The 19,476-nt window shown below is 42.2% G+C and overlaps 1 protein-coding gene across 19 annotated transcripts in view; it reads right to left on the reverse strand.

The window, feature by feature from the left end:
• The window catches only part of FBRSL1 (fibrosin like 1), a 1,099,284-nt gene that overhangs the window by 362,867 nt on the left and 716,941 nt on the right, over positions 1-19,476 (reverse strand). For all 19 annotated transcript variants that reach the window (XM_060249815.1, XM_060249816.1, XM_060249814.1 and 16 more), the window contains one exon: positions 5,013-5,042. In XM_060249815.1, the coding sequence (XP_060105798.1) occupies positions 5,013-5,042 (30 nt within the window). The remainder of the gene's footprint in view (positions 1-5,012; positions 5,043-19,476) is intronic.

The raw sequence follows: 19,476 nt of genomic DNA on the forward strand, positions 1-19,476 counted from the left end.
AATACCGTGATTCTGTGTCAGAAATAATATGGGGGAATTGAGTTTCACCTTGTTTGCCGCATATCGCAATGCTCACTTATCAAGAATCTAGATAGGGCCAAGTAGAAACCTGAAATACACACTGCATGGAACTGTATACAGAGACACGAAGAAAGAGAAAAATGTTTTGCTGAACAACCTTAACCATGCTGGAGACTGGCCACCCGCACACTGCCACAAAAGCTGCTGGTCTGGGCCACAGATGCCAAGCAGCAACTCTGAGGAAAGAGTTCATGCACTGGATTGGCTGACTCAATAAAGAAAGCCAAGGCCCTCCCCCGCTTTGCAAGACCTGAGCAAGGCTGTTCAAAATAGGAAGTTCAAGAGGTCACTAATTCATAGAGACAGGGCATTTTTTGTAGCAGAACTCATTTGCATATTAGGCCACACACTCCTGATGTAGCCAATCCTCCAAGAGCTTACAGGGCTCTTAGCACAGGGCCTACTGTAGGCTCCAGGAGGATTGGCTACATCAGAGGTGTGTGGCCTAATATGCAAAGGAGTTCCTGCTACCAAAAAAAGGCCCTGCATAGAGTTGCCATAACCCGGAAGCAACTCGATGGCACTTGGGAGACCGCAAGGGGCTTGTGTGGTGGTCTGCTCATAGCAAACGCTGGTGTGTCAAAAACAGTGATGGGTGAAACGCATTTAACGCTGAGACCTGTGGCAGAAACATTTTTTCCTCATCACAACAAGACAAGGTAAAAATAAATAGTAAAAAAAGGGGGGTGGAATTGACAAAGATGAATTAAGACTTTTCAAAAAAAGCCTGGCAGAAGAAGAAGAAGATATTGGATTTATATACCGCCCTACACTCTAAATCTCAGAGTGGTCACCTTCCCCGTCCCCCACAACAGACACCTTGTGAGGTAGGTGGGACTAAGAGAGCTCTTACAGCAGCTGCCTTTCAAGGACAACTCCTATGAAAGCTATGACTGACCCAAGGCCTTTCCAGCAGGTGCAAGTGGGGAATCAAACCTGGTTCTCTCAGATAAGAGTCTGCGCACTTAACCACTACACCAAACTGGCTCTCAAGTTTCCCAACACTTGCTTGGAGATATTGAAGGTCTTCACATCTTATTTTTCCAAGGATCTGAACCTCCTCTGCTCCTGCCCACAGCCTTAGAGAGTCTTAAAAATCACTCTTTTAAACATTTGCTCAGCACCATGTTAGCTGGCTGCAGCGTCCATGACTCACATAAAAACTAACTTAAAATGAAAGTATATTCTGCACATGTGAATAATCTCATTTTATATTCTGAGCTGCGGGAGAACATCCCAGAGAAAAAACATTCAATTTGTACCATGTCCAAGCATTACAGGCTAGGCAAGCAACCAGGTAATTAGGAATTTCGGCAACACGAATGGCAGATTTTGGCAATATCGCTAAAGCAATAATGCCATAGATTTGCGCTGGCACAAGCTGCTAGAGGTCTTAATGAAGCCACAGAGTGGTAGCGCCTGCGACCAAGTGAACCAGGCCCAACATCCAAGCTCCTTCTTCTTCTCTTGCTTCAGCCAATAAAAGTAGCGATCCTTTCTCCCCTCCACCCCCAATGCTGGCCGTGGCAGCCAAAAAAATATCAGCACGCACCACTGCATAGAATACTGTTGCTTAATTCCACTCCTCTGGCTTGTGCATCAAAACACATTGGTGGTTTCCTTTGGGACATGTTTCAACATTTAATAAGCCTTTTGAGAGGGGACATGGAAAGGATGAAAGGCAAAGCATATTTTTTCTGATTTTGAACAGATGTGGGAGGAGAGAAAAAAAATGTTTTATTAGGGTAGGCTTTCTGGGTACCTCCCGATGTTTGTGGTATTTTTTACCTCCTGTGGTTTCAGCAAAGATCAAGTAAAATTGCTTTTATAAATCTGTAAGCCGAAGGATGACCCATATCTAAATTTGGAAATGCGCTAAACGTTCCACAACCTCTCATTACTTCTATTTCACAACTTTGATACATCAATATTTGGCTAGACACTCAGGACTGTTTAACATGAGCAAATGTTGTGGCGGAAAATCTGTGCAGCACCATGGGCCTTCTCAGACCTTTGGCTGTCGCGTTATTCTAAATTACCTCTGCAATGCCAACAGAAACACAGGGAACAATACCTAGAGGAAACTGGGCATGATCCCACCCACCCCCCCCCCCCCCGCCGAAATAAACAAGTTTTTAAGTATTCACTTACTTCACTGGGACATAAGCATATGTTACAACCAATCTTATTCTCAAAATATAAAACCTCAAATAATCTAGGAATTTGTAGAGCCCCAGGCTCCTGGTGGTCCACTAAGATCTAAATAAAATCCTGCCAAGTATAAGTGTTCCCAAGGAATAAACAAAATTAAAGGGGAAAAAGAGAAAATGGTCTGCTTGGCAGGTGGTGATTAAACCAACAACAGTGTTTCTGGATGACCAGAAAGGAAAGAGAATGGGGGACATTGTTTGGCAAGTCTTTTACTCCTGTCTGATGGGGTGATGCCAGAAGGTGAAACAGGAGAGTGTTGTTCTACCTCCCCCCCCCCCCCAAAAAAAAATTGTCTTCTGGACTTCTCAAGGTTTTAGCTTTCCTCCCCGCCAGTGCTTTCCATATAGCAACTGGAAGAGATCATGTATCAGTTAGGAGGGTAACTGTGGTGGAACAGGCCAGCTCTGGCTTGAAGGCTCTCCTAGGTTTTTCTTGACACCTGGAAAGGTTTTTCTTCTACACTCGGGAAGCTCACCACCACCACTTGACCTGTGTACAGAATTGCTTGCTGGGTGGGTCAGAATTCCCACCATCCCTTCCAAGTTCTGAGGCCTTGCCTCTGCGTCTCTCACTGCCCAGTGCCTGGTCACCACAGGGACAGTTCACTGCCTCGTGTGCCCATGGAGGAATAGCCGCTTGCGAATTGCCTGCATTCCCCCAGTGCTTCTTTTAAAATAGCGACATGGTGGAGGTTTATGTGGTACAGAGAACCACTACCAGCATCAAAAGTTATAAAGTATTTATCAAAAATAAAATGTTCATAAGCATACATTTAGCACAGCTCCAGTTTGTGCAAGGGAGACGATATAAATATGTAAAATGCAAATCCTCTGTCCCTCTCTTTATACATGCCCTATCAGATGTTAAAATAGAACAAGCCCTTTATCTTAGGAATTCTAGATCTCTACAGAGTTACCATAACCCTGAAGCTTGGTCCAGCAATTTAGGTGGCCACATTGTCAATGGCTATCTTCCCTGCAGAGAGGTCTGCCGGCTTGCATATATGCAGCACCCAATAAAAAAGGCCTCCTTCCTGCTGCAAGGAGTTTTTATCATGTCTATTTCTCCATTCATGGACCAGGTCATGCCAAGTCAAAGAGGCATTTCCAGGAGATCTGAAGTTCCCCTAGCATTTCATCCCTCCAAATCTCTGTTCCCTGCTAAGAAAAAGGGAAGAGCTTGACCCACCCATTATCTCTCCTGCTAGATCTATTAGTATTTGTATGAAGAAGAGCTGAGGTATGTCTTAGAAAGCAATTGCACTGACCCCCAACCCCCTCCAGTCTGTTCTCTGCCTAGAGGCGGGGGGGGGGGGCTTTAAAAAGCACAGTGGAAGTTTGGCTCAGCTCAAGACTCCCAGGACATAATGGATTTCTTCACGGTATCATTATTCATTATTCATATATTGGTGAGATCCAGTTATATTCTTTTACACTTTCATTAAGGGCAGTACTGCAAAATCCGGAATGAAAGCTGGAAGAGTGATCACTTAATCCAGGCAAGACAGAGGAGACCAACCTCAGTCTGAAGGGTCAGTGATTTAAATGGCTCTGGCTTGGGTTTATTCCCTTAAAGAAGCCTTCAGTTTTGTCCAGATCCTGTTTTGCTAACGCCAACACAATAGAGATTACTGGTTGTGTACGAGTTCATGATGGGATCCTCACAATTTGTGTTGAGATCAGGATCAGTTGCAACTTTCATACACGAGCAATGCACATAGTTTTCTTTATAGTGAAGGGGGAAGTTATTGGGGAAAATGTCATATTGGCACCATACTGGGCCTGAGGCAGTGGTGACACTGAGTTGCCCCATGTTTCTCTCTTAAAAGGTATGGCGGCCCATGATATGCCATCCCAAGAATAGCCCAGATAGCTTCAGGTAAAGGCACAGTATTAGATAGACAGCTGCTGAACTTCAAGGTTATGTATAAGCTAGAAGTCACCACCTAAGGTTACAGTTCACATTGCAGCATTATATTCAGAGGTTCAGTTCCCAGCAGTGGGAGCACAGCAGCGTTAAGTGGTGTTAATTAAGCTTGCTTCTTCCATAGGTAAAGGGGTTGTAACGCCAGTGGGGGGGTCACTGGGTTAAAACAAGAATACATACACATACATCTCTCTCTTTCCATCTGAAACCTCTGACTGTAATCTCTCAGTGACTAATGTAGGCATCAAGCAAAAAGGTCAGAAAAATCATTGCTGTGTGATAAATATGTATGCGCTAAGCCAAAATCTACCCTGACAGTAACAGCATCATCTGCAAAGACAAGTTCCTGGTTGTCCATCTTCTAAACCCATTACAAAACTGACATGTTCAAAAGTCATTATAAATAAAATATTGGCTTTCAAGCAGCTCCTGAAGGAAGTCTCTCTCCAAAACAAGGTGATAGTACTGCTCTCCAAAACAAGGTGATAGTACTTGAGAACTCCTTGAATCAGGGCATACTAATGAAGCAGCAGCAAGCCTTGTTGCATGTGTGTGTGTGCGCATGTGTATGTAGATAAGCCCAAGAGGAAAGATATCTTGAACAGCTGATCCAAGGCATTTTGGTTAGAGCTACTACTACTATTTATAAAAAAGGATATGAAAGCACGTAAGAATTATTAAGGTCCCCCCCCCCCCCCGGATGTTTTCTTACTTTGCTGGTTAAGGGAATTCTCCAAGGTTCTGGGAGGCCAGAAGATTAAAACGAGAACAATAAAATGGATATTTGCTCTTACCTTATCGTCAATTTCACTTTCGCTGTCACACTGTAAATTGGAGACAAAAAAAGAGAGAAATGGATGCATCAAAAAAAGATGGAAAAATACACTGACATACTTATATATCACAAAGCCTTGCTCAGCACTCAGGGACATGTGGCACAATGAAGAACAAGCCTCTCTGAAGAACAATTAGCCTGGCTTCTGGAAAAGGAAGGATATGGAATGCACCTGCCACAGTGATCAAGATATTACAAGGAATGAAGGTAGAGCAACCCAGCTAATCTTAATCCTTTGCTGACAGACAATATGCACATTGTGTGTGTGGTATATCTGCAGGTAAGAAACTGCATGTGCGTATACTAAATGCTCTTTCAGCCCTCGCTCTCCCATGGTTTTTCTGGTCAAGAAGGGGAAAGCAGCTACAGGAAGACTGCAGAGATAATGTATTAGCGGAAGGAAAAGGGCTAAACTACCCCCCATCCTACTTATCCTCTTGCAGCTGTCTTTTTGTTTTAGTGACAAACACAGGGGTGGGAATCCCAGGCTTGCCACCCAATGTCTAATTCTGCTCTTTAAATGGCTTTAAAAGAGGATTAGAATATTTATTTATTTTATCAGATTTATATCCCACCCTCCCCTAACGAGCTCAGGGTAGGATAGATCCACACAGGGCTTTTTTGTAGCAGGAATTCCTTTGCATAATAGGCCACACCCTCCTGATGTAGCCAATCCTCCTGGAGCTTACAGTAGGCCCTGTATTAAGAGTCCTGTAAACTCTTGGAGGATTGGCTACATCAGGGGTGTGTGGCCTAATATGCAAAGGAGTTCCTCCTACAAAAAAAAGCCCTGGATAGATAGATAGATAGATAGATAGATAGATAGATAGATAGATAGATAGATAGATAGATAGACAGACAGACAGACAGACAGACAGACAGACAGACAGACAGACAGACAGACAGACAGACAGACAGACAGACAGACAGACAGACAGACAGATAGATAGATAGATAGATAGATAGATAGATAGATAGATAGATAGATAGATAGCGCTATCAATAGTTTTCCTTCATAGCCTTGCATGGCCTGCGCCTGACTTATCTGAGGGACCGCCTTTCTCCATACGTTCCCCAAAGAGCCTTATATTCACTGGACCAACATCTATTGGTTATCCCTGGCCAAAAGGATGTCTGCTTAGCCTCAAGCAAGGTCAGGGCTCTCACTGGAGATTAGGGCCCTGCAGGACCTTTTACCATTCTACAGAGCCTGTTAAAGGGAGCTGTTTTGCAAGGCTTTCATCTATCTCAGTTGGCTTCCCTGCTGTAGTTCCTATTTTGTTGGAGCGTCCATTTGACTCCATCTATGTGTCCTAAAGAGGTTTCTACACAATCGTTACTACCTGTTTTAACTCTTATTAACTGTCTATTTATAACTATTAACTGTATATTTCAGGGGTGGCCAATGGTAGTTCTCTAGATTTTTTTTTGCCTACAACTCCCATCAGCCCTAGCCAGCATGGCCAATGGCTGGGGTTGATGGGAGTTGTAGGCAAAAAAAATCTGGAGAGCTACTGTTGGCCACCCCGGTATATTTCATTGGAATTTTATTGCGACAAGTTGTTGACTCTGTTCTTTCATTGTGATCCACCCTGAGCCCACTCACGGAGAGGGCAGAATAAAAATCCAAATAAGTAAGCAAGTGGAAGCTATGGGAAACAAAGAATATTTGGCTCTAGGTGGGTTACATCTGTGCAAGGGTCCCAGACAGTCTACCCAGACAGGGACAAGCTGGGCTAAGTCTTGTTTAGCTCCAACGTCATTAAATTTGATACCTTTAGATCATTGTCTGAACACAGGTAGAAGTGGGATTTCTCTGAGTTCTGTGGGAAAGAGCTATGGGTCTTTAACTTACAGATCCAATTGCTCTTGAACAGTTAACAGCCTGGCATCACAAAGTTGTAATGATGTTTTTTAGAAAAAATGATCATGACCACGAAGGAAGAGAAGAAAAAAATACGTGCACTTAAGCAGCATTACAATGAATACGCTTGCCGACTCTGAAAATGAAGTGATTCTGTTTTCAGCTGTGCATATGGCAAGATAATGACACCTTGGATTGTTTAGGGATGCATGGATCTCACCAGTTGGAGATAAGAAAGAATTACCATTGCAAAATGCAAAAAAAATGAAACTATCGGGGCCATTCTGCATGAGCAGAAAATGACCTCCAAAACAGCAGGGGGTTCTGCATTAAACAGAGAATCTTATCTTCTCTGCGGTATATATTACAGCAGATTGTGTCAGCTGCCCACTGACAGCTTCTTCTCTAGCTGCATTATTTTAGACAGAGGATACGCATTAGCTGACTTTTGCCATCAAAGTACCAGTAACCACTGGGAATGGGAACAGATCTTTGATATCTACATTGATTCTTGCCCAAACACCATTTCAGACATCCCTTTTAATCTACATGAGCTCAGACCACTCATTTTCCCCCAGTAATAGCAGCATTTCTATCCTGCTTTCAAGGGTTCAAAGCAATTGTTACAAGGTAGGCAAATATTATTACTCCTGGATTGCAGGTGTGGGGCTGGGAGCCTAAAAAGATGTGACCCTTTTCACATACACACAGGGAAGTTTTGTGTCCAACTAGTTATGGTTGAAAGCCTGCCCCTATCTTCTTGACTTGGTATTTCAAGGACAGTCTCCCATCCAAGTACTAACCAGAGTTGACCCTGCTCAGTTTCCAAGATCTGATGAGATCAGGCTTGCCTGGGCTATCCAGGTCAGGGCCCTTTCTCATCCATTTCAATGTACACTTATCTAATTTTCAGCCATGAAATTTAACCGGAAATGGATTGAAAAATGCATCATGGGTAGCCAACACTGATACCCCAGTGTGATTTCTTTCCTTTGGTTCTGGGTTCTGACATTCTGTTTTGATGCTTCTTCAGAGTGAGATGGAAATGGGCACTGATACCAAATTCTAAAGTGTTGCCATTATTTAAATATATAGAAGTAAATATATTAAAAAGCACAAAGAATGCTTCTAAAAGTTTGGTCTCCCAGAACTACAGCTGCATAATCAGTCTACACATCCATTACATTTCTCTAAAAGATACAAAATTACTGAATATTTAGTTGAGACAATGACCGTTTTTGCACTAACCTTGCTCTGACGTTGCTCCATGCCAGGCTTCTGTTTCTCCGCACCACCATTTTGTGCTGGGGCAACCCATGATTTGCTGTGCAGCAGCATAAACCTGAGAAAAAAGGTTTACGTTGCCACGTGGTAAGTTGTGGGTTGCCCCAACACAAAATGGCAGTGCAGGGCAGCTGGTGCAAAATCACTAGCTTGCTCCGGAAAGAAACAGAAGGCTGGCACAGAGCAACGTCGGAGCAAGGTTAGTCAATGTTTGCTTAAATAATGGTCAAAATAAAATAAGACTTCAAACAATGTGTTCTGCTGCTTAAGGAGGCATACAAAATTAACCAAAGCTCTGGTAGCTCAGGATATATATAGATATATATTAGCCCTAATTTATTTTATGACCTTTTTTGTATTTTTAAAGTCTAACTTAAACGAAGAGCTCCTTTTCATCAGTAGTTGCAAATGATTATGCAGCGTAATTATTTACTAACTGTTCTCAACTGGTATTGCCCAGCTTAAAGACAAAGGATTATTAGTGTAAAACAAGCAGTTCATGAGTTGTTGCCTAACAGCTCACTTCTAAGTACAGTTACACCCCTCTAAGTCCACTAAAGTTGCAGAGCTTAACAGGGTGTAACTGTTTAGGAGGGCACTGTAAAACACCTATACTGTTCACAGTGGCAGTTATAAAGAGTGTCAATGGGTGTCAGCTCTGGGCTTCACAAGGAATGGGTGGAGTACTTCTGGTTTTCTTATATTTTTCTTATGTGGTCTGAAGTGTTGGTGCCTACCGGTTCTTCAGTATGCTCTGATCCACCCCACCCCTCACACAAACCATATCCCAAAGATATTGGGTGTACAGTACCAACCTACTAAGGTTTGAAATCCAAACATGCAAAATGTTTTCAGAGGTTCTTGATTTAAAAACAAAGAAAACACTACAGTTGCATCAATTGCAATTTGGATTGAATACACTGCAATTTAGAAACTGGACTTAATTTTTGTTTGTGCAAAGGAAAGGAAAGCAATGTCAAGATGAAACACATTAATTCCATTTTGTTCGATGTGGCTCTTGTACCATCATGTTACATTTACATCTAGGCCAAAACCCCCCAAACAAACCAAAACACTCTACTCTTTCCTCTAAAACAGGAGTGTCAAACTGATTTGTTATGAGGGCCAGATCTGACATAAATGAGAGACCTCATTGGGCCGGGCCATGTCTGTACCTATTTAAAGATTAGATAGCAGAGATATAAACTTTATAAAGGATACAGACAAACACAATTAAATATATATATTTTTAAAACTTAAAACATGCATAAAACATTAGCACTCGTAGGTCTTAAAGGTGGTTTCTTTGTATTTCTCCCATGGGATCCAGGGAACTGGGCAAAGGAAGCTCTAGCTCTTTCCTTCCTTCCCCAGGGGACTGGCAGCGGGGGCGGCGGGGAGAAGAGCCTCAGCCAATAGAAGGAAGAGAGCCTTGGCTCAGTAGTTTTGCTGTGGGATTGAGAGAGCCTGGAAAAACAAGCTCTGCCTCCCCAAGGGAGGAGCCTCAACCAATGGAGAAAACAGAAGTTTTGCTCTGTAGTTCTTGTGCAAGCCTGGCAAAGCAAACTGTTATGCAGAAGGAAGCAAGATATAGGGAGAATGTAGCAGATGACAGCCAGTTGTTCAAGAGCCTGATAGGAGCCCTGCGGGGGCCTGATTCAGCCCCTGGACTGCATGTTTGACAACCCTGCTCTAAGTAATGGCTAGAAGAAAGTCAAAATCTACAAAAGGATTACGGCAGCAAGATTCGAGTTTATTCTCTGGAAATCTTATAGGTCTTTAAAGATGCTACTGGATTTGAGTCGACTAACACTGTTTACCCACATGAAAATAAAGGATTACTGAAACCTACCCTTCACACAATATTATAGTTAATAATGTACCCACGGGTTGCAGGCATTCACAAACAAAAAAATAAGTCTTTGCAATTGTATTGTGAATAACGAGGAACTGTAAAAATATAATTATGTAAATTTACAAGTAAATGTACAAATAAATATTAAGACACTTGTCAAGGTTACACTGCACAGACCTCTGCATACAGACAAAATAGGGGAGGGTTAAAAGAGGGGGGAAATGCAGCACTATCCAAGTATCTTTATTATATCTTGTACTGCAGGACAAACTGGTACCAAATCTGGTCCTGGATTAAGTAACTCCTGCCCTGTTTGCATGATACAATGAGAACAATACAGGATGAAGCAATTAACCCTGGATTTCCTCTGCTTTTCTTTCCAGCCTCACTAAACTCGGGGAAGCCATCCTATAATCCTTTAGAGATCCCCCCCCCACAACATTCTAGATATGAATTCCTGATTAAGGGAACACAACAGATTGTTCTTAGCTTTGCTAGACATTTACAAATGGGCAAACCAGTTTAGAGACATTTTGAGGATGCTACAAACATTGCTTCAAACTTTTATCTTGCATTTAAATGGGATTCCTGTGAGCTCTTCAGACAGATCAGGGTTCATTTTCAGCATCATATATAAATCACAATTTTGGTTTATATAGGAGGAGAAGTAAATGCCCAAATTCTAATCAGGGAAGTCATAATGTGTATGGACACAGTCCACCTACAAGTTGTAAAATTCAATGTATTTTCATCAAACATCATAGCTCCACTGTTCCCCTGCAGTAGGTACCAATCTGTAAGATTTTGGCTTTCATAGAACTGGGAACACAAACAGCCCTACAACTTCAGGGAAACCACGGTTAGCACAAACTCTGGTTAACAAGCTAGCTACAAACCTTAGTTTGCCACCCTACTTTGGTATTAATCAGCAAACCTCAGTTTCCTGGACCAGCTGTATTCAGACATCATAACTAACTTCAGTTTGATCAAACTATCCTTTGGTTTTACAGTGACATGTGAATGCAGATGTAGCAGATTTTTACTGCATGATGTTAGGTAATTGGGTATTGGGTCATTTTCAATATCATGACATATAAAGTTTTATCCCAAACTGGGGATATTCTGAACATATGAGCACCCTTTTCTCTGAAGGAGGGAAGAAGTATGACTAGTTCTAAATGCAGGCCTACAAGTACAGAAAGAGCATCATCAAAAGTGGTTTTTCTTAAAATTACAAAAAGAAAAAGCCTCAGGCTGAAGTTTAAGCCATACAACAAGTTAGTACACACAGCCTTTCCCTACAGAATGTCAACCATGGAGGAATTTAAGAGTGGGGGAATGTTAAAAAAAAGCTCTCCACATCTTCACCTCCCACGCAGCTGTTGTCAATGGGACAAAAGCCCTTGTCAAAATACACAGCTAAAGAAATGTGAGGAATGGCAACCCGTTGACAGCTATGGGGGCTCATTGAAAGACAAAAGCCTCAATTACCTGAATTTTCCTACAGGCCTGTTAACACTCCTGGCCTATAAGTAAATCTGTAAACAGCCTATTGTGTTGTGTTCATAAAGCCTTGTAAAGGGATTACTGGCTACAGTTGTGCCAATTGCTTCTTAATTCCACCAAGAATGTTTGCAAAGCAAACCTTAATTGCCCCACTTCTTTTTTGTAAAACAGTTTGGGGGCAGTGACAGGTTTAAGCCTGAATCTTGCTAGGGGAATGCAAGTGGGGGTTGGGGGGACGAAGAGAAAAATCCCAAGCAAACAAAACTTTGTGGAAAGCAAGTCTAATCCTGCTAAGAGATAGAGATTCATACTCTGCATCGGGCTGTAACTCTTTGGAAGAGATTTATCAAACAAGCCTTATAGTTAAATGGGCCAGAAATGTCTTTCATATTTCCTTATTCTCTTTGTGTATGTATGAAATTTAACCTCTGAGATTTGTGTTATAGACTGGCAAACATATTTAATGAAAGAAAAATAACAACAACAACAACAACGTTTTATTTATATCCCACCCTCCCCGCTGAGGCAGGCTCAGGGCGGCTAACAACATATCAATACAATAAATTATACAATAGGTATTAAAAACAGCATTTAATCTTAAAAACATTCCAATTTAAAATTACACATTAAATATTTCTGGTGCTATTCCATCAACAGATATGATATGATGGCGGATCTCATTTAAGGCAAATCCATCAAGTGTTTAGTCAGGCAAAGGCCATCCTAAAAAGGATGGTCTTGCAGGCCCTGCGGAACTGTTCGAGGCTTTGCAGGGCCCGCACTTCTTCCGGGAGCTGGTTCCATAGGTGTGGTGCTGCAATAGAGAAGGCTCGTATACGGGTGTTCCGTAGTTTTGCCTCCTTCGGCCCAAGGATAGTCAGTTGGTTCTTCCCCGCTGACCTCAGTGCTCTCTGGGGTTCATATGGGAAGAGACGGTCCCTCAGGTAGGCAGGTCCTCGACCATATAGGGCTTTAAAGGTAATAACCAGCACTTTGTAACGAACCCGGTATGCGATCGGCAGCCAGTGCAGTCTGTGCAGCCCCGGCTGTATGTGCTCCCACTTCGGGAGCCCTAATAGTAGCCTAGCCGCCGCGTTCTGCACCAGCTGCAGCTTGAAGTTAAAATTTTCAAAAAGAGGAAGGCATAAGAAATCTAAAATACCAAACCAGAAAACACTCCCGAGTTTAAACTTAATAAAACATGGTGGCTTTTCTCACTTCAATACCCAAAGTCTGTTAGGTCAGGAAGATCCATCATTTTAGGTTGTTTCTAATAATTCAATACTTCTGCTTTTTTATCCTATTGCTCTGACTTATGAGGTTTACAGGCAACTGTGCATAAAGGGAAGTCCAGAAATTAAACCATACCCAAACTGGCTTAAGTGCTGGGTAGGGATTGTGGCTCGGCGTCAGAACACACCCTTGAGTCATAGTTTACAAGTCCTGGGAAACACCTTTCTTTGCTGAGATCCTAGAGAGGCATTGCTAGTCTTACACTAGTAAAAAAACATTTCCATGACTCTGCATACTAACTCACTGCCCACTTTCTCTATATTTAGGACTGCTTGCCATTCCATACTATTGTCTGATGAAGTGTGTTTAGAGCACACAAAAGCTTACATTCTGAATAAAACTTTGTTGGTCTTAAAGGTGCACTTGACTCTTGCTTTGTTCTACTGCTTCAGACCAACACGGCTGCCCACCTGGATCTAACTACTGAGCTAGACAGATCAATGTGTCAGCTCAGTGTAATGCAGCATCACAGGTCCATATGTCACAGTGCCAGGGCTTTTTTCGTAGCAGGAGCTCCTTTGCATACTAGGCCACACACCTCTGATGTAGCCAATCCTCCTGGAGCTTATAGTAGGCCCTGTAGTAACAGCCCTGTAAGCTCTTGGAGGATTGGCTACATTAGGGGTGTGTGGTCTAATATGCAAAGGAGTTCTTGCCACAAAAAAGCCCTGCTTTCACAACCCAAGGATTTGCCTCATTTATTTTGTTTCCCTGCAATTGGAGAGGCTCAGGATAAATACGTCTCCCTCCTCTTCTTAAGGGTCATGAACCTTGGTCAGCTTCACAGAAAACTGATTGCCTGTTTGCCATGCTGATAACAGGGTGATGCAATGACCAGCTGTTTTGCAAAGTGCGTGTAAAGTGCTGCTGTCAAGTCACAGCTGACTTATGGGGACCCCACAGGGTTTTCAAGGAAAGAGGCATATAGAGGTAGTTCCCCTTTGCCTGACCCTGCGTAGTGCAGTTTTGCAATGGCCGTAGCAAAACAGAGGCAATGGCGTTTTTTGTGAGTCATATGACAGACTGCTGCTGCTCCAAGCAATCCTGTACAAAATGGAATTTTTTAAAAGGGACAGAATTCTATTTAGATTGTTTAGATTGCTGGGGAGGGCGGGGTATAAATCAAATCAAACATAAACATAATCATTAATCCTTGCTTTAATGTAACCTCATTCCATTACAAAATGAAATCTCAATGCATTTTGCTACTTGATTATGGCCTAGGTCTATGTACTGTATCAGCTGATCTAGGAACACCAAGAATTCCACTTCACCCAAAGAACTCAGGATGTTAGCTTTAAAAAAAAAAAAAAGGAAGCAAAACCATAATTGTCACGATACTTTGGAGGGAGTCATGACAGTGAAGTTGGGTTCAAAGAAGTTCAGATATGCTGACAGCCAGAGTCCAATGGAGCATGTCAAATGCATCTTGTCCTTTTAAGAGACTATGGGTTATATCCTATTGCTCCGCCTTCTTTGTGAACGTACTAGAATACAACAAGAAGCCTTTATTGGCATAAAACAGATTTAGCAGTACAAATAAGAATATAAGTAATATAAAATCCTGGATAATAGAGTACGCAGGGGAGCTAATGTACATAAAATGAGTAAAATATATGTAATTTCAAGTTTAACAAAATTAAATGAATAAAACAAATAAGATATGGTCATTCCAGAGCCAGTCTCTGTCGGATTTTCATGGCCTGTTGAAGAAATTGGGCAACCGTTAAAGTTAAGTCAGAGCAGGTGTCATTTAAAAGTCTGTAGACTTTGCCTGAATCAGCACAGCAAAGTCTACAGACTTTTAAATGACACCTGCTCTGAGTTAACATAGTAGAATACATAGTACTCTACATACATAGTAGAATGAAGCAGGAGTCAAGTTGCACCTTTAAGACCAACAAAGTTTTATTGAGAATGTAAGCTTTTGTGTGCTCTTTAAGCACACAGCTGCCCTCTTGGATCTATCTACATAGTAGAATGATCGGATACAACCTTATGTACCTCTTAGGAAATATATATCATTCCAAATTTCCCAGTTCTTCAAACTCTATAAAGCCCCACAGAGGAATCACTTTTAACTCCTTCAAAACTCCCCAGAGCTTTCAAAGATGTTGACAGAAAGCAGCATAACTTTTTTTTATTCCTTTGCTTCAACTCATTTGGCAGAGTCTTCAGCCAACGGCTTTAGAACTACATTTAACAAACACATGTCCATCACACCTGTTGGTTGTTTAACACCTAATGACTTTCAACTGAAGGTTGAAATGGATGCTCTCAATTGGAAAAAAAAAAAAAAAACCTTTTGACTGAAGTGGTATCAAAGTTCCATCTGTGGCATTTGATCTCCAGTGCCTCATTCCCTGAGCAGAGTGACCTTGACTTCAATGGATTCAGAAGGGAGAAACTTTGCTTAGGATTGCACAGTTTAAGTACATAAGTCATCTCTTCATGCCATTACTTGTCAAGCGATGAATATGCTTTAATCTACCTCAGACAGAGACACATACTTTTCACTAGGAGGGATCAAATGCAGAGAAATAACATTCGTGGACACTTGGAAGCAGGCCATGTGTGTTTTTCCCTATTTGGGAGGAAAGTTGAAAATAACTTTTGTAAACACAAAGATGTATATTATATGGACAGTCAACAGTCACTGAAAATACATTGTATATGCCTAGAGTACATACAGGTATTATTATTCTCTAATGATGTAGGCTGTTTTACATTAAAAATCTTCATATTACATGTTTTGAGTGAGAAAAATTTGGACAAAAAGGATTTCATTGTTGAAATAAATAAATTTCACAGTAGTTCCCCCTCAAGCTTTCCCAAAAATTTTCTCTGAATTTTTGTTTTGTTTTTGTGTCTCTAACCAACTGTGGCAACAAAGAAGACACCCTGTAGTGAATCAAGAATCCTGCAGAGTTGCGGAATATGAAGTATTTGTCATGGTAATATAAGGATTAGAAGCAAAATCCTAGAAAGTCAAGGAGTAATCAGCAAAGGGAGTACAAAGAACCAATAAGGTGTAGTGGTTTGAGGTTGGAGTAGAGCTGAGAGACCAAATGAAATCACTGGGTAACCTCAAGCCAAGCTAAGTAACTTTATTGTAGACCAGGGGTGATCAAACTTGCTTAATGTAAGAGCCACAGTGGAGAAGGGCAAGGCATGCTTCATGTGCCTGTCAGTCAACTTTCAAGTCAGAGCACATGGGCCTGGACAACATATTTGGAGCAAAATGGAATCCAGGTGTAGCAGGAAGCAGCAGCTAATAGGCATCATGGAGGCAAAAGACAGGATTACAGGACCTGGGAGAGCTCCCAGAGAGCACAGACTTTGTTCTAATGATTCAAGCATATAGATAAGTACTCTTAAGGACTGTAGGCCTAATGATTGTCCAAACCTTTAGCACTAAAGCATTAGCTGGAAACACTGCGCATAGAGCTTTGGTTCAAAGACTTATACTCAGAATGCCCACTTTCTACTCTAAGGGCCCTGATCCTTAACTGCCAATACATTTAAGTTAAGGTATAGATTTGGAGTAGAGGAGAACAGGGCAGGTTCCATTAGTGGGGCACCAAGAAGTTTTGAGTAGTTATGTATTGTTCAAAAAGAGGATACAGACTGCTTGTTTGAAATATTCAAACTATTATTCTTGTGAACAGATTCAAACATTTATTTAATCTTCTTTCTTCAGGGCAGTTATACAAATGATGCCATGGACAAGGTTGGAGAAAACAGGTCCACTGAGGGAGGTTTCTGCACCTCAGGATCATTGTCCATAGTATCTGAGAGGTGAACATTGCTTTCTTAATGGCAATAAGAGGAGAGGACAAAGAACATCAGGGTGAGTACAATCTACGGCTTGGACAGTATTATCCCTGCACCCACACTTCTACCCAACCCTCAACTCATGTATACTGGAAAATTCTATGTTATCTCCAGAAATAAACTGGAGTTCTGTAGCATCTTAACAACTAACAAAACTTTGTTTCACCACAAGCTTTCGCATCTGAAGAAGTGATATCTATTCCATGAAAACTTAACTGGAATAAAGTTTTGTGAGACTGTAAAGTTCCACTCAATCCCTGTTTATTTCTGCTGCAACAGGACCAACACCGGCTGCCCCTGTGGATGTTACCTTCAGCAGCCCATCAAGGAAATATAAAAATCTTTTTTCCCTTCAGGAGCTACTGCTGAACTAATAATGAGAGTGACTCATGAGACACGGCTCACCCCACTCTTTTAATAACACCCCTTCACAGTGTCCCCCTCATAAACACAAAAGGTGTGCATATAAGTATAGTTACATATATATTTGGGTGGCATATAAGTATAGTTACATATATATTTGGGTGCCCCCTCACTCCCTCCATGGCACCACAACAGTGTTGCTTAAGAAGATGGGAAGAGGGCACTTTATCACGAGCCAAGCTGACAGAAAAGCCCGCTAATGGGACTTGAGGCTTACGCATGGAAGAAACTGCCAAAACATTAAGCTGCCGCCAAGTGTCGGAGGGGGTAACTGATTTATTGCAGCAATTTTGCCACTGTGTCCTTTATAAGGTCCCTGAAGCCATTTTCCTGCTGGCAAGAAACCTTGAGCCGCCATAGCTTAGGGAGAAGCACAGAAACTGGCCGAGAGGTGGGCACCGGTTGGGGGGGGGGGGAGGTTGAAGGAGAGACATGAAGGAAGAAAAGAGGAAATCGAATGTTGTCTTGAACTTGCCCCAGGCAGGAGAGAGTCCTCTTAGCTCCACTAGCTCTTGGACAGCTTGATGAAATGAATCCAGGGGCCTCCCCACGGCTAGACCAGCTCAGGCTTCCAAATGCTAAGCGGGGAGTGGGGTAGGGAGGGGAGGTAAAGCTGTAAGAAACAGACTGAGCCTCAGGGCAGCAATTTCTTTCCCTCATTTCTCCCAACCCCCAGTTTCCTCTTCTTCTGCTCAGCATTTGGCTGGGGAAGGGAGGTCATACCACACGACTACACTCTCTCTGTATGGGAGTGTGTGTGTGTGTGTATGGGGAGAGCACAACCAAAGAGCATTAGCGGTGGCAACTGATAGCCCAGAGCGCTATAACTAATTTTGAGAGGCAATGATGCGTCGTTAGATTGGCGCGGGCTGGCATGGTCTGAGGGGAGCCCCTGTTGTGGAGGACATTTTGTTAAGTGACCAACAGCTGTCATGCGAAGGCTGAGAGAAGCCAGGGTTTTTGTGTATATCTGTGAGGGAAATGAAGGCGTTCAGGCTCACCCACCCCAAACACATTAATCCTACAATCTGTATTGTTCTTAAGCATTAAAAAAGGCCTGGCATCTCCCTCTTCAACCAGCTTTGCAAGACTGTATCAGTCCATTCCCCCCCCCCCACACACACACACAACTGCTGCCTCCTGTTAGGCTAAGTTACCTCAATGGGTCAAGGAGCCAATACTTTAAAAATACTATTTAAAAGTCTCTTTTCATTCCACAAAACTGAGTTCATTTGCTTCAGCTTAGGGTCAATCCCCCCCGGGCTGCTTGATTCCCCCAGCCCCCCTTCCACCCCCCCCCTCTCTCTTCTCCTCTCTTCCTTAGTCTTCATAAATTAATCAGGAAGGCCCTGACTAAGTCATTTCATGCTGTACAACATAAAAGGAAGTCCCCTGACGCTCCAACCTAGGATCTATTAAAAGCAGAAAGAGGAGGGAGCAAAATGAGAGGGAGGAAAGGAGCTGGTGGGGGGGGGGGGAGAGACAGAAAAGACAGAAAAGCAACTGAGGAGGGAGGAACCTTTTTGATTTTTTTTTTGGTTAGGATAAAAGCTGGAGGATTTTGTTACAAATTCTAGCCTACATCAAAACACCTTAAATAATTCAAAGAACATGTTTAAAGGGAGAAAAACTGAATGTTACTCTGATGTTCAGTTGCTGCAAACGCGGAATATTACCCCCAAACAGCACAGCCTGTTAAGGGAGGCCCTGGCAGGAGCAAGTGCAAGGGAGGGGGAGTTGAGAAAGAACAGCCTTGAGCATTCCACTTCTTTAGAAAAATGTCAGAACCTGTAAAAATCATAATTTCCTGCAACTTCTCTCTCCCTGGGTGATATAAACTCCGTGAGATGTGAGTGGGTAGCCATGTTGGTCCAAAGCAGCAGAATAAGAGTTGGAGTCCAGTGGTACCCTTACAAACCAAGCAAGTTTTATTTATTTATTTATGTAATTGCTTTGGTGATCTGCATTACAAAAACTCAGTGAGCCTGAAATGTAGGTTCCTGACAAGCTGTTAACAAGACAACTTTGGAAATCTGTCTGGAGCTCTCTGGGAGATGGGCTGCCATTTCACTGCTCCAGAGAAGTTCATGACATGACAAGCAGAAATCAGGGAACAGAAACCTAAAAACCACGGTGTAATTTTCATTTGCTTCTGTCATGAAAGAGTTCAGGCAGAAATATTAGCAGGCTGAATGACTGAAGAAAAAAAAAAAGGAAGGGGGACCAGGGTGGGGAGATGAAGAAAGAAAGAAAACCACTGACTGGAAAAACATTGCTGCAATTTGACAAGCAGATCTTCTGTGCTTTTTTTTTTTTTTTAAGTGTCTTTGGAATATATATAAAATGCAGATTCCAATGTAGGCT

The sequence above is a fragment of the Heteronotia binoei genome, chromosome 11 (genome assembly GCF_032191835.1).
Source record: "Heteronotia binoei isolate CCM8104 ecotype False Entrance Well chromosome 11, APGP_CSIRO_Hbin_v1, whole genome shotgun sequence".
Classification (NCBI taxonomy): domain Eukaryota; kingdom Metazoa; phylum Chordata; class Lepidosauria; order Squamata; family Gekkonidae; genus Heteronotia; species Heteronotia binoei.